A 12,068-nucleotide genomic window follows, 5' to 3' on the forward strand; every position below is an offset into this window, starting at 1 on the left:
CTTTCCTACAAGCCATTAAGATGCCTTGCAGGAGTAAGCTGGGCCCCTGCCCTCATTTGCTTTCAACTTCTCAGTCTTCAAGTTGGATGGAGAGGAGGCAGAAGGCCATGGACTCATGCAGAAACGGTTGACAGCTTAGTTTGGTGGCGCCTGAGCCCATCTTGACAAACCCCAGGAGTTTCTTCCAGGAGTTGGCTTTCCCACAAACACAAGACATGGGAGTGCTAACCATAAAGGGACCCATGCTGGGGAAGAGCAAGCACATCCCAGTAGGGAGGTAGGGTAACAGGGCTGATTCCCATCGGATCCTGATTTCTGCCAGGACCCTGTGCTCCTGGAGCAGGAGGGAAATGAAGTTTCTAGGCTCCAGGGCTGCCAGCAAGTGCATCTCACTCCCTGCCCCCCCCCACAGTTACCTTGGAATGCATGTCCCCCTGCATGCTTGTCTCCTTGTATGCATGTCCCCTTGCATGCATACATACTTGTATGCATGTGTCCCTGCATGCATAGTCCCCTGTATGCAGGTCCCCGCATGCATAGCCCCCTGTATGCAGGTCCCCGCATGCATGTCCTCCTGCAAGCGGCAGGCCTGGGCATCCTCACAGCTAGGGCAGCCCGGGCAGCCCGGGCACGGGCCCTAGGCGCAGCAGCTCCTCGCAGGGCGGAGGGCGGCGCGAGGGAGGGAGCGAGGGACGGGAGAGGCGAGCGAGCTGCCTCAAATGCCTGGAATAATTCCGCTTCCGTTTGGAAAGCTTCAGCCTCAGTCCCGCCGCCGCCCGCTGCGGCCGCCCAGCTCCAGCTCCGCGTCCGGCTCGGCGCGCCGCCGCCATGGCCACCTCCCCGCAGAAGTCGCCCTCGGTCCCCAAATCCCCCACCCCCAAGTCGCCTCCGTCCCGCAAGAAAGATGACTCGTTCTTGGGGAAACTCGGAGGGACCCTGGCCCGGAGGAAGAAAGCCAAGGAAGGTGAGAGGCGTCCAGGCCGCGGGCACTTTGGGGAGCCGGGGTTGGGGGGCGTCTGGGGACCCGGGGCGCGCGGCGGGTGCTCAGCGGGGTAGGGCGCGTGGCCGGGTGTGCGCGCCTCCCGGAGCCCCGCGCTGGGTCCCCGCGTCCCGGGCCAGGCAGGCCTCCCGGGCTCGAGAGCAGGCCGAGGTCCCCGCAGGCCGGAGTCCCGGAGCTCCGGCCGGCCCTAGCTGGTCTCCCGCGTCCTCCCGAGGCCGCTGTCCCCGCCCTCTACGCGCCCCAGGGCTGGCATTCCCCGAGTTTCTGCGGAAAGTTTTCTGGGCGCCGTCACGCTTCGCTCTTCGCCTTCATTGGTCTCCGCGGTCCGGTCGTTTCCAGCCTGGCTGGAGGCCTTCTTTGCTGCAGAGCTGGCCTCTTTGGATCGCTCGCGGGTCCCCTGGGCTTGTGTGGATGGGTTGGTCCGTATCAAACGTTTGTTGACTGAGAGAAGAATGCGCTGTTCTGGCGGCACGGTGGAGAAGGATACACTTTCAGCACACCTGGGTTAGATTCAAACTGCACCATGGGCCGTGACCCGGCTGTGAACTCAGGGCGTTCCGTTCCCGGCTTTTACAAAACTCACTTTCTTTTCCCCATCACGGTGAATGGAAGCGATCTTATTTGTTTCCGGGGTAGTTTCTATGCTGACTATTTTGTCCTGTGGGCAGATTTTGCAACTTGCTTTGGAGTGTGAAAAATTAGGTGATAGCTCTCAAAAATCATTGTAGTGATGGATGTGTGAGTTTAAAATGGTTTGTTTTTCTCTCAGTGCTGGGATTGAACCTAGAGGGCCTCATGTATGCAAGCAAGGGCTCCGCCACTGAGCCTCGGTCCCAGGTGCCACTGAGCCTCGGTCCCAGGTCCCAGCGGTCTTGTATTTCTTTTGAGACACTGCCTAAGTTGCCCAGGCTATCCTTGTGGTCCTCCTGCCCCAGCTTCCAGAGTAGTTGAGACTACAAGCTTGCCCCACCAGGCCTGACTTCTTATTTGTTTATTTAGTTTCTTTCCTTTCCTTTTTGGGGTACTGGGGATTGAACCTGGGTCCTTGGGCAGTCAGGCAAGCGCTCTACTGCTGAGTTATAATCAGATTTTTACAGAAGACTGGTCAGTGGATTCCAGCTCACCCTTTCAAAAGCTGGACGGAAATGTGAAATAAGTTTCTTGTTTTCATTACCCCAAAGCAACTTTGGTGTTGAGAATTAGCAAATAAGTCTCACAGTCTCATTGTCCCAAAGCAACATTGGTGTTGAGAGCTAAATGTTCTTCTAGATTGCAGTAAAAGTCAGGAAAACACAATCCCCAAGTTTTCCTGTAGTTTTATCACTTTGGTTTCCTCTTAGCTGTAGTGGAATTCATCCCAGATGCCCAGTGGATGGCCAAAATTTGAACCTGGTATATAGAATGTTTTGTCTTGTACTTACCTGTGGTAAAGTTTAATTTGTATGGTAGGCTCAATAACAGGTTAATAATAGGATCAGTGAGATGGCTCCATGGGTAAAGCCACTTGCCACGTGTGCCTGGTGACTTCAGTCTGATCCCATGTAAAGGTGGAAGGAGAAAAACCAACTCCAGGAAGTTGACCTGTGACCTGCCCATGAACGCTCATATATACCGTAATACACACATAATAATAATAAATAGAGGTTAACAACAGTAACTAATGTAAAAAATACAACAGTTCTAGCAATATGCTATAATAAAAGTTTTATGAATATAATCTGTCTGGAAAAGTCTTACTGTACTGTATATACCCTTGTGATGACGGGGGATGAGATGGAGTGAGTGACCGAGACACCATGACAGGCACTGCAGGTCTGGGACACTCTGTCTGACACTTGAGCCAGTCCAAAGGTGGCTACTAAGTTGCCAACACTAGGTAGCTTCTTGTACAGTATGGATCCACTGGACAGAGGATGAGTCCTGTCCCAGGCAAGGTGTGGGAAGATTGGAGATTTGATCATGCTAATCAGAGTGGTTTACAATTTACAATTTAGGAATTATTTCCAGAATTTTCTATTTACTACTTTGCAACCCCAGTTGACTGGAGCTCACTGAAACCACAGAAGTGGAGGTCTGGCTTGGAGATCCCTTTTTCTAGATTGGCCTCCTTCCTACAGTGTTCTTGATATGGGCTCATCCACCTGAAAATTGGCAGCTTGGACTCACTGGCATTCATAACTGGCCAGGAGTGCTCATCCTACTTTTACAATTAACCTAAAGAAGGTCGCTTTGTACCTGCTACTATCTTGGAGTCTGATGTGGCCATTCACTCTTTTCCAAAGAGCCTATGTTGCTCTTTGGAGTCTTCTCCTGAGCAGGCCGAGCATCTGCTGTCCCTCCAGCTGGTCCTTAGGGATATGATCTTAAGACTCTCTGGCATCTTGTCTCCCATTTATTGGAGTGCCTGAGGAAACAGAAAGTCAACATAGTTGGTATTTTGACAATAATTAGTGAAGGAGTTATTTACAGAGCTGTCAGCAAGACTAAAAGAACCAGGAAGAGATGCTGTCATCCCAGGGATGTCCAGCCTTCTGACATTGTCACATGATCAAGAACTGCATAATCTAGTTATCCTCCTTAATCCCCCACACCAAATCACAAAAGTCTTTGTATTGTTTTAAGTACGTTTATGATTTTGTGTTGTGCTACACGAAGCTGCCCTTGACTGTGCATAGTCAAATAGGCACAGGTTAGACACACTTGAAAGGGCTAGCAACAAGTGGAAGATGTCACTACCCCATGCCTAAAGAAACCGGTAAGCTACTGGAACCCATTAGGACCTGGACCTTTGACTTTGCTTTTTTTTTTTTTTTTCTGTAGTCCTGGGAGTAAACCTAGGGCCTCATGCACACTAGGTAAGCTCTGTACCACTGAGCCCTCTTCCTCTGCTCTGTGTGTGTGTGTATGTGTGTGTGTGTGTGTGTGTGTGTGTGTGTATGTATGTGTGTGTGTGTGTGTGTGTGTGTGTGTGTGTGTATACAGAGGTTGAGGATAGAAGCTGACATTGGTGTCTTCCTCACTCAATTGCTCTCAGCCTTATTATTATTATTATTATTATTATCTGTGCATATGGACACATATGCCCCAGTGTGCACGTGAAGGTCAGTTGACTTTGTAGAGTCCCCTCTCTCCCTCTACCTTATGTAGGTTCCAGAGATTGAACTCAGGTCAACCGGCTTGGTCAGAAAGCACCTTTGCTTGCTGAACCATCTCTCTAGTCCTCCACCTAATTTTATTTTACTTCTTTTTGGAGACAGGGTCTCTTACTGAATCCGGTGTTCACCAGTTTGGCTAGACTGTCTGGCCAGCAAGCTCCAGGGATCCTCCCAGTGCTAGGATTGCAGCATACCCCATGCCCCACTTTTTTCTTAAGTTTAAAATTTTTTGCAAATTTTGTACAATATATTTCGATCATTTTTAGACACCCTGTCCTATCTGTTCTCCCTTCGTACCCCCCTGCCAGATTTCATGTACTCTGTTATATATGGGTATACATTCTGAGGTCTGTCAAATTTGTGTCTCCAAATGCCTTTTGGTGTAGGTCCGTCCACTGGGGCCTGGTTAACTTACCCAGAGTCACACCCTTAAAGAAGACTGACCCTCCCCCACTCCCAGCAGCCATTACTTGCCAATAATTCCTCAGCTAGGGTTGGGGTTTGGTTTCTTCCTCACTTCCCTACTTCTGTGTGGGGACTTTGTCTGGCTTGAGTTTACGTTGATCTTGTGCATGCTGTCACCATTGCTGTGAGTTCATATGAGTAACCCAGCTGTCTGGAAAACTGTTTCCTTGTGATCATCTGCCACCTCTGGCTCTTACAACCTTTCCACTCCCTCTTCTGCGGTGATCCCTGAGTCTTGGGTGCAGAAGTTTGAAATAGGTGTCCTATTCAGGGATAAGCACTCTGCAATCTCTTATTCTCTACACATTGGCCAGTTGTGGGTCTGGGTTAATCACCATCTGCTGCATGAGGAAGCTTCTCTGGTGAGAGTTCAGAGATGCATTAATCCATGGCATGCTCTATTTTTTAAGTAAGTCCTGGGGATCTGAACTTGGGTTCTCATGCTTGTGTGGTAAACACTTTACCAACTGAAATATCTTCCCAGCCCTCCTAGCCCTTTTAAATTTTTTTCTTTTACTTTGAGACAGAATATCATTAAGTTGTCCAGGCTGTCCTTGAACTTTTGATCTTCCTGCCTCAGCCTCTGAATAGGTGGGATTACAGACCTGTATTGCAGGCCCAGCTTGGAAGAGGGGTCGTCCAACAGGAGCTTCAGTCAGAAGGAAAATAGGAATGTGCAGGAGAGGGTGGTGCAACAAAAACACATGCTTTTTCTTCTTCTCTTTGAACACAGTAGGATGCCACCAGGGCAAGGGAGTTGGGTATGTAGGGGCCAGCTTCTACATATTCTTCAGCAGACACAGAGCAGAAGGGAGGAGGATGGAGGGGGCCTAGTAGACTCCATCAGAGTGAGCTCCCAGAAGTCAGCACAGTCTAGTAGTAGTGGAAGCCAACCAGTCCAAATTGGAGTAGACCAGTCACCTCTGGTTTTCTAGCAGAGATGTGTCCTCTTAACACAGCTGCGATGCGATTTTTCTTTCTGCTAGCGACCCTCACAACTGAGCTTGTCGGCTGTGCCTAAATCATGCTTTTCACTATTTTTGGATTTATTCAGCTGGGATTAAAAAAATGTATATATTTTATTTATTATTTTGATTTTCTGTGTATGAGTGTATTGTCTGCATGTATGTAAGTGCACCCTGTGTCATGCAATGCCTGTGGAGGCCAGAAGAGGGTGTCAGATTCCCCTGAAACCGGAGTTAGGGAGGGTTGTTAGCCCCCATGTGGGTGCTGGGAACTGAACCCAGGTCCTCTACAAGAGCAGCCAGTGCTTTTAACTGCTGAGTCATTTCTCCAGTGCCCCCCTCCTTTTTCTGTATAGACCAGGCCTGCCTCTGCCTCCTGAATGCTGGGATTAAAGGTGTGCACTACCATGCCCGTCTCTCAGCTGGGATTTCTGAACCCAAATGCAAGATCTTATTTGTGTCCCTGTTATACTCAAGTGTAAGGTCTTGATTCTGCAGTTCAGTCTATTAGTGAATCTAGGGGCTATAAATGGGCGAATCTGAGGGAGAGCACTGGCTTCTAGAAGGGCTGTCCACCACCGACTCCAGTTGCTTCCTGCTACCCAGGGGTGGTGGTTCTGTGAGACTGGCAAAGAAGGTGTGGGGCTGGTGTGAGATGCCTGTTGCTGGTGAGTATGTTATGTGTTGGGTGGCAGGGATTGTGACTGCTCTTTCTCATGACCCACGAACCCTCACTGTAGTAATGTAGGGCTGGGTCTTGCTCTACCTTATGCATGAGCTCACAGCTTTGTACTGTGCAGAATCTGCCTAATACTTTCTTCTCATTTTTTACAATTCCTCGTGATTGTGCATGTTGGAATGCTCACAAATTATCTCAAGGCTTCGGCATGCAATTCTCCTGCACCTAAAATCCACCCTTCATCATTGAATGTCCCACTGTAGGGCACAAAGATAGAAAGTTACAATGTGTGTTGGAATATTTAGGTCAATAATTTCTATAAAAATCTATTTTCCTAAGGATGCTTCCTACATGCGTCGTAGAATAATTGGGTCTCGTTAGAATACATCCCACAGGTTTTTTTCTCTTGTGGTTTTTGTTGTGTTTTGGGGCAGGACTGGGGATCAAACTTAAAGTACTTGCATATGAGACAAGTACTTCACCATGCTACAGCCCCAACCCTGTGTGGTTTCTTCCTAACATTTAGGTGAGGTTGGATGCCCAGAGTGCAATTTCTACTGTGTCTTCTTAGGGCTAGAGTTAAAGTTATTATGATAATACTAATACTTACCCCTTAATTATCATTGACTGCTCAGCTTTTCTGGAAAAACTCCCCCAAACCTGCAACAGATGTAGGGTTTCTGGGGTAATCAGAACCCCTTGCCCTGCAGAGCAATCCATGTCCTCTTGCCTGTTTGGCTTGGGTTTTCATTTTCTAGAATGTCCCCACTTGAGCCTTTCCCCTGGAGCTTGGATGTAGAAAATTGAGGGTCAAGTAGAAGTCACTTCAAGTCCCCTCACTCAGGTCGGCTCCACCCATATCTATTACATTCCTCTCCTGTTCCCTTCCTGTCCTGGCCCCTCCCAGGAAGTCTTTTCTACTGGAGCTTGCTCAGAGACCATTCCTTTAAGCTTCCTCACACCCTCAGGACAGCCACATACCCTACACAGCGATTTGAATGTGACATGCCCCCTATGGGCTCGTGTTTTAAACACTTGGTCCCCAGCTGGTGGCACTGTTTTTGGAAGGTTTTGGAACCTTAAGGAGGTGACGTCTTGCTGGAGGAGGTGGCTCACTGAGGGGTGGAGCTTGAGTTTTATAGCCCAACCCCACTTCCTGCCTGGTGATGCACTGTGACCTGCCACCCCACACAACAACTGCTGTTGCATTCTACACCCTGATAAACAAAATCCTTCTTTTTAAAAAAATATCTTATTTATTATTTTTATTTTATGGGCATCAGTGTATTGTTTGCATGTGTGTGAACGTATCTGTGTTGTGTAATGCAGATGGAGTTGAGGTCAGAAGAGGTTGTTGGATCCCCTGGAACTGGAGTTACAGACAGTTGTTAGCCACCATATGGGTGCTGGGAATCAAACCTGGGTCCTTTGCAAGAGCAGCCAGTGCTCTTAATCACTGAGCCATCCCTCCAGCCCGGTGAATCCCTACTTAAACTGTGAACCAAAGTAAACCCTTCCACCCCTAAGTTGCCTCTTGTCAGATATTTGGTCACAGCAATGAGAGAAGTAACTAGACACCTGTTTCTCACATCTCTAGTCTTTTTCTTGCTGTTTCATCCTCCCTAATGCTGTTTGTATAATCAAGTCTTTCCCATTCAAAGAAAATCAGATGCTGGTTTCTTCTGAAGCTTCTCATGAGTTGTGTATGAGTTGTCTACACTCGCCCGTCCTTTCCCACCTTCGAGTCACTTTCCAATCCAGTATTTCTGTTCTCCAGTTATTATTATTTTGGTGCTTTCCATGGTTCAGGCTCTGTCTGTGTGAGGTGTTACACAGGAAAACAGGCAGAAATTCCTGCCCTCCAGGAGCTTACAGCCCAGAGGAGATGATAAATAAGACAGTTGTAAGATGTGGGAGTGATGGTAAGTGCTAAAGAAGGAAATAGAGCAAGGATGGGCGACATGGAGTTCCTGGGGTGAGGGATGGCTGGGCTTTGCACTAGAATGGTTTAGAGAAGGCGGCCTTCCAGAGAAGGAAAACTATAAGTCAGAACCCAAAGGCTGTGAGTGTGCACGCGCGCATGTGTGTAAACTCTTGGAGAGTAACACTGCAGATAGCAGGAATGGGACATTCAAAGACCCTGAGGCAAGAGAGACTGCTGTAGTTTCAAGGACTAACACAGAGGTCCTTGTGACTGTAGGGGAGAGGAAACTGAGGAGGCTAAGCAGGATCAGGGTGAGGGTCATTATGAGACTTGGGCCTCTGCTCAAACTAAGGCAGGATGGTTTGGGAGGGTTCACACAAAAGAACATCGAGTCCTTACTATCTTCTTCACAGGCTCTGATGATGATGGTAAGTGACTTCCCTGGCTAAGGTCTCTAAATATTTGGTTCCCTTTTCTGATTCTGCTCTGGATTTCGCTTGGGCTCCTGGAGACATTCAGCCATGCTCAGCTTCCTGGTCCTTGACGTTACCTTCTCCCTCAGCTTATTCTCACTGAGTGTGGTCCTGGTGTCTCTCCGCTTTTCAGATTCCTCCACTAGCTTTTTCTACGGTTCTTCTGATCCCTCACCCCGCCACCATGTTATCTTCCAAGGCCACCATCTGCCCATTGATGATTCTCACATCTCACATCCTGACCTTTTATCCATGGTCCAAATACATCTTCTCTCTGTGTCCTAGGATCCCAAACTCCACATACCACTGATAGAATGTGTTCTCTTTGCCTCCAATTTATGTCTACTTTTCCATATCTGCCAGTTGCCCACAGCTGGAATATGTCAGGCACTTTGTATTTCAGAGGCTGATGACTCTTCTTTCAGGAGTCAGATAGTAACTGTTTGAGACGTCATGGACCTTATATCTTCTCTTGCCACGGTTTGCTACTGCTGTTGTTGCACAGACATCATTAGGCAAACGAACAAGCATGGCCCTGAAGCTATAGACACTGAAACTTGAATTGCCCATAATTTTCATGTGCTGTAGTATAGTTGCCTCCTTTTTTAGCCATTTAAAAGATAATAGACAGCTTCTCAGCACTAGGGCTGGACAAAATAGATAGCAGGCTGTGTGGAGGCCTGGGCTGCAGATCACTCCATGGTGTCATTGCTCCTGCCTGGCCATCTCTCAAGTCCTGCTGAATCCTTCTGGACACCATGGCTTTCGTTCAGTCTGCTAAGTGCTCTCTGTCTTCCTTTAGGTTGCTTGTTTATTTTATTTTATTGTATTAAGACACAGTCTTACTATGTAGCTCTGGCTATGCTAGAACTCACTACATAGATCATGCTGGCTTTGAACTCAGAGATCTGTCTGTCTCTGCCTCCTGAGTTACTGTTTTTTTTTTTTTTTTAATTCTATTTTCTTCTGGAATATTGCAGTGTACATCAACTAGATTATCTTCCATCCATTTTTCTTCATTCTTTGACCAATATTTTGTTTTGTTTTGGTTTAGTTTGGTTTGGGTTTGTTAAAACAGGGTCTCACCCCAGCTGGACTGGAACTTACTATGTAGACCAAGATGGCCTGGGACTTATAGTGATCTTCCTGCCTCTTGCTTCCTAAGTGTGTGCTGCCATGCCTGAGAATATGTGTTGTTGTTGTTAACACAAAGGGAACTTCTCCCCAGGACAGATTTCTTAGTATTGACATTCCAGGTTGTCTTCATTTCCCCTTTAAGAAATGTCCATTTTAATCACAGCAAAGCACGATTTATTCCTTAAACACACCCTGTTCTTTCTTGTGTTCTTACCTGTACACGTGCTATCTGACATTTCTAGAAAAACTCTCTGCCCTACTCTGATCAATAAATTCTGTTCATTAAGACACAATTCAGGGGACTTGGCGCATGATGCAGTTAGTAGAGTCCTTGCCCAGCATGCATGAAGCCCTAGGTTCCATCCTCAGTACCACGTAGACCAGGCATGATGGCGTACACCTGTGAGTTCCAGCATTGGGAGGTGCAGGCAGGAAAATCTGAAATTTAAGGTCATCCTTGGCTATATAGTGATTTCATGGTCATCCTAGGCTGCCTGAACTCTTTTCTCAAGGAGAGAGAGAGAGAGAGAGAGAGAGAGAGAGAGAGAGAGAGAGACTGACTGACTCAGGAATCCTAGCACCCTGTCTCAAACCCACCCCAACTCAAACCAAACAAAAAACCCCAACCCAGATGAGATCCCTTCTGTGTGCCATCTGTAACACTCCCAGGAGGGTGTTATGCTTCCTTCTCTGTGCCCCAGAGCATACTCCATTGTGGCACAGGGCCACATTGCATTATACCCCTCTGTCTGTGCATCCCACAGGGAGGCTTCCTCCTGTAACCCTCCTGCCCAGCATCATATTTTGCACACATCCCTGTTGGGTTTGAGTGGAATGACTTTCCCCCTATTTACCTTGGTGAAAATAGCTCACCTCTGACTGGTTGTGTAATCAGTCAAATCTCTTCCATGTTCTGGTGGTGTTTGCCATTTCTAAAATTAGGGGATTAGGCTGAATAACCTCTTGGGGCCCTCATAGCCCTTCTGTGATTTCTGGGCTCTGATTTCACCAGGCTTCTTTCAAATTCAGTTTTATTGTCCGTGTGGGGTGGTTTGGGAATGACATCATCACAAAGGCCTCTTTCTTTCCTCCTCTAATGAAGGCACCTCTGTGTCGGGAGGAGGAGATGGGTACCAGGATAAGTGGGCTCTAGCCCAGGGACACCTCTGTATTAGGGAGCGTTTTTCTTGTCTCCTGGAATATCTCTATTTAGTTAACGAGCGCAAGTGCAGTTTGTAATTATGTTTCAGCCGTTAGTACTAGAGGCAAGATGGTGTCCTTCTGTAGACACAGGTGAGCATCTAAAATCTCCACTTGCTGTTGTGGCTGAAAGGGCATCATTGGAGGAGAGCCCCACAACACCTTCAATATTAAATTACATCAAAATGTAAAACCAAAACACTTTAAAAAGCCAGATGTAAACATTCTGTTGTTTCCTGTACGTTGTTGTGCATCCTGAAGCCAGTAGAAATTCAAAACGAGGGTCTTCCCTGAGGAGCAGAGCCCTGGACGGGGAGCCTGGTCAGCCTGGGCCGCAGTGTTTCCTTCCCTCCTTCCCTCTCATTTTCCCTGAATTTACCATTTGTAGCCTGACTGTCTAGCATAGGTCCAGGTACTTAACACCAGCTCCATAAAATGTGTCTTAATGGACTGAACCATCAGTAGGCACCCCAGGTTACTCCAAATTCTCTTGTAATCTTGGACTCCATCCATCTACACTGAAACTTTGAGAGAGAGAGAGGGAGAGGGTCCCTGGACTCCATCTATCTACACTGAAACTTTGAGAGAGAGAGAGAGAGAGAGGGAGAGGGAGAGGGAGAGGGAAGAGGGAAGAGGGAAGAGGGAAGAGGGAAGAGGGAAGAGGGAAGAGGGAGAGGGAGGAGAGAGAGGGAGAGGGAGAGAGACTGTATGTGTGTGTGTGTGAGTGCGTGCGTGCGTGTGTGTGTCTGTGTGTGTGTGTGTGTGAAAATGCTTCCACATTCTCTCCCCAGGAATCTGTCTTCATGGGAAAGCATTCCCTCTGAGTCCTATTATTTGGAAAACCTCTAGGATCAGAGACTGGATCCTAATCTATAGATACTGAATGCATAGTAGTGAGTATGAACTTGCAAAAAGTTGGGCAGTGCACAGAATGGGAGAAAATATTCACCAGCGATACATCTGATAGAGGTTTAATTACCAGAATATATAACGAACTTAAAAAACAGAGAACCAAGACAAGAAGCAACCCAATTGAAAGATGGGCTAAGGAGCTGAACAGAAAGTTCTCA

General features: G+C 47.6%; 1 protein-coding gene across 1 annotated transcript in view; it reads left to right on the plus strand.

The window, feature by feature from the left end:
* Positions 1–725: 725 nt before the first annotated feature.
* Parva (parvin alpha) overlaps positions 726–12,068 on the plus strand; it is a 189,045-nt gene continuing 177,702 nt past the window's right edge. Inside the window, exon 1 of the mRNA XM_008853493.3 lies at positions 726–964. Coding sequence (XP_008851715.3) covers positions 829–964 — 136 coding nt within the window. The 5' untranslated portion in view covers positions 726–828. The remainder of the gene's footprint in view (positions 965–12,068) is intronic.

Source organism: Nannospalax galili, unplaced genomic scaffold (assembly GCF_000622305.1).
Source record: "Nannospalax galili isolate Female #2095 unplaced genomic scaffold, S.galili_v1.0 scaffold44, whole genome shotgun sequence".
NCBI classification, from domain to species: domain Eukaryota; kingdom Metazoa; phylum Chordata; class Mammalia; order Rodentia; family Spalacidae; genus Nannospalax; species Nannospalax galili.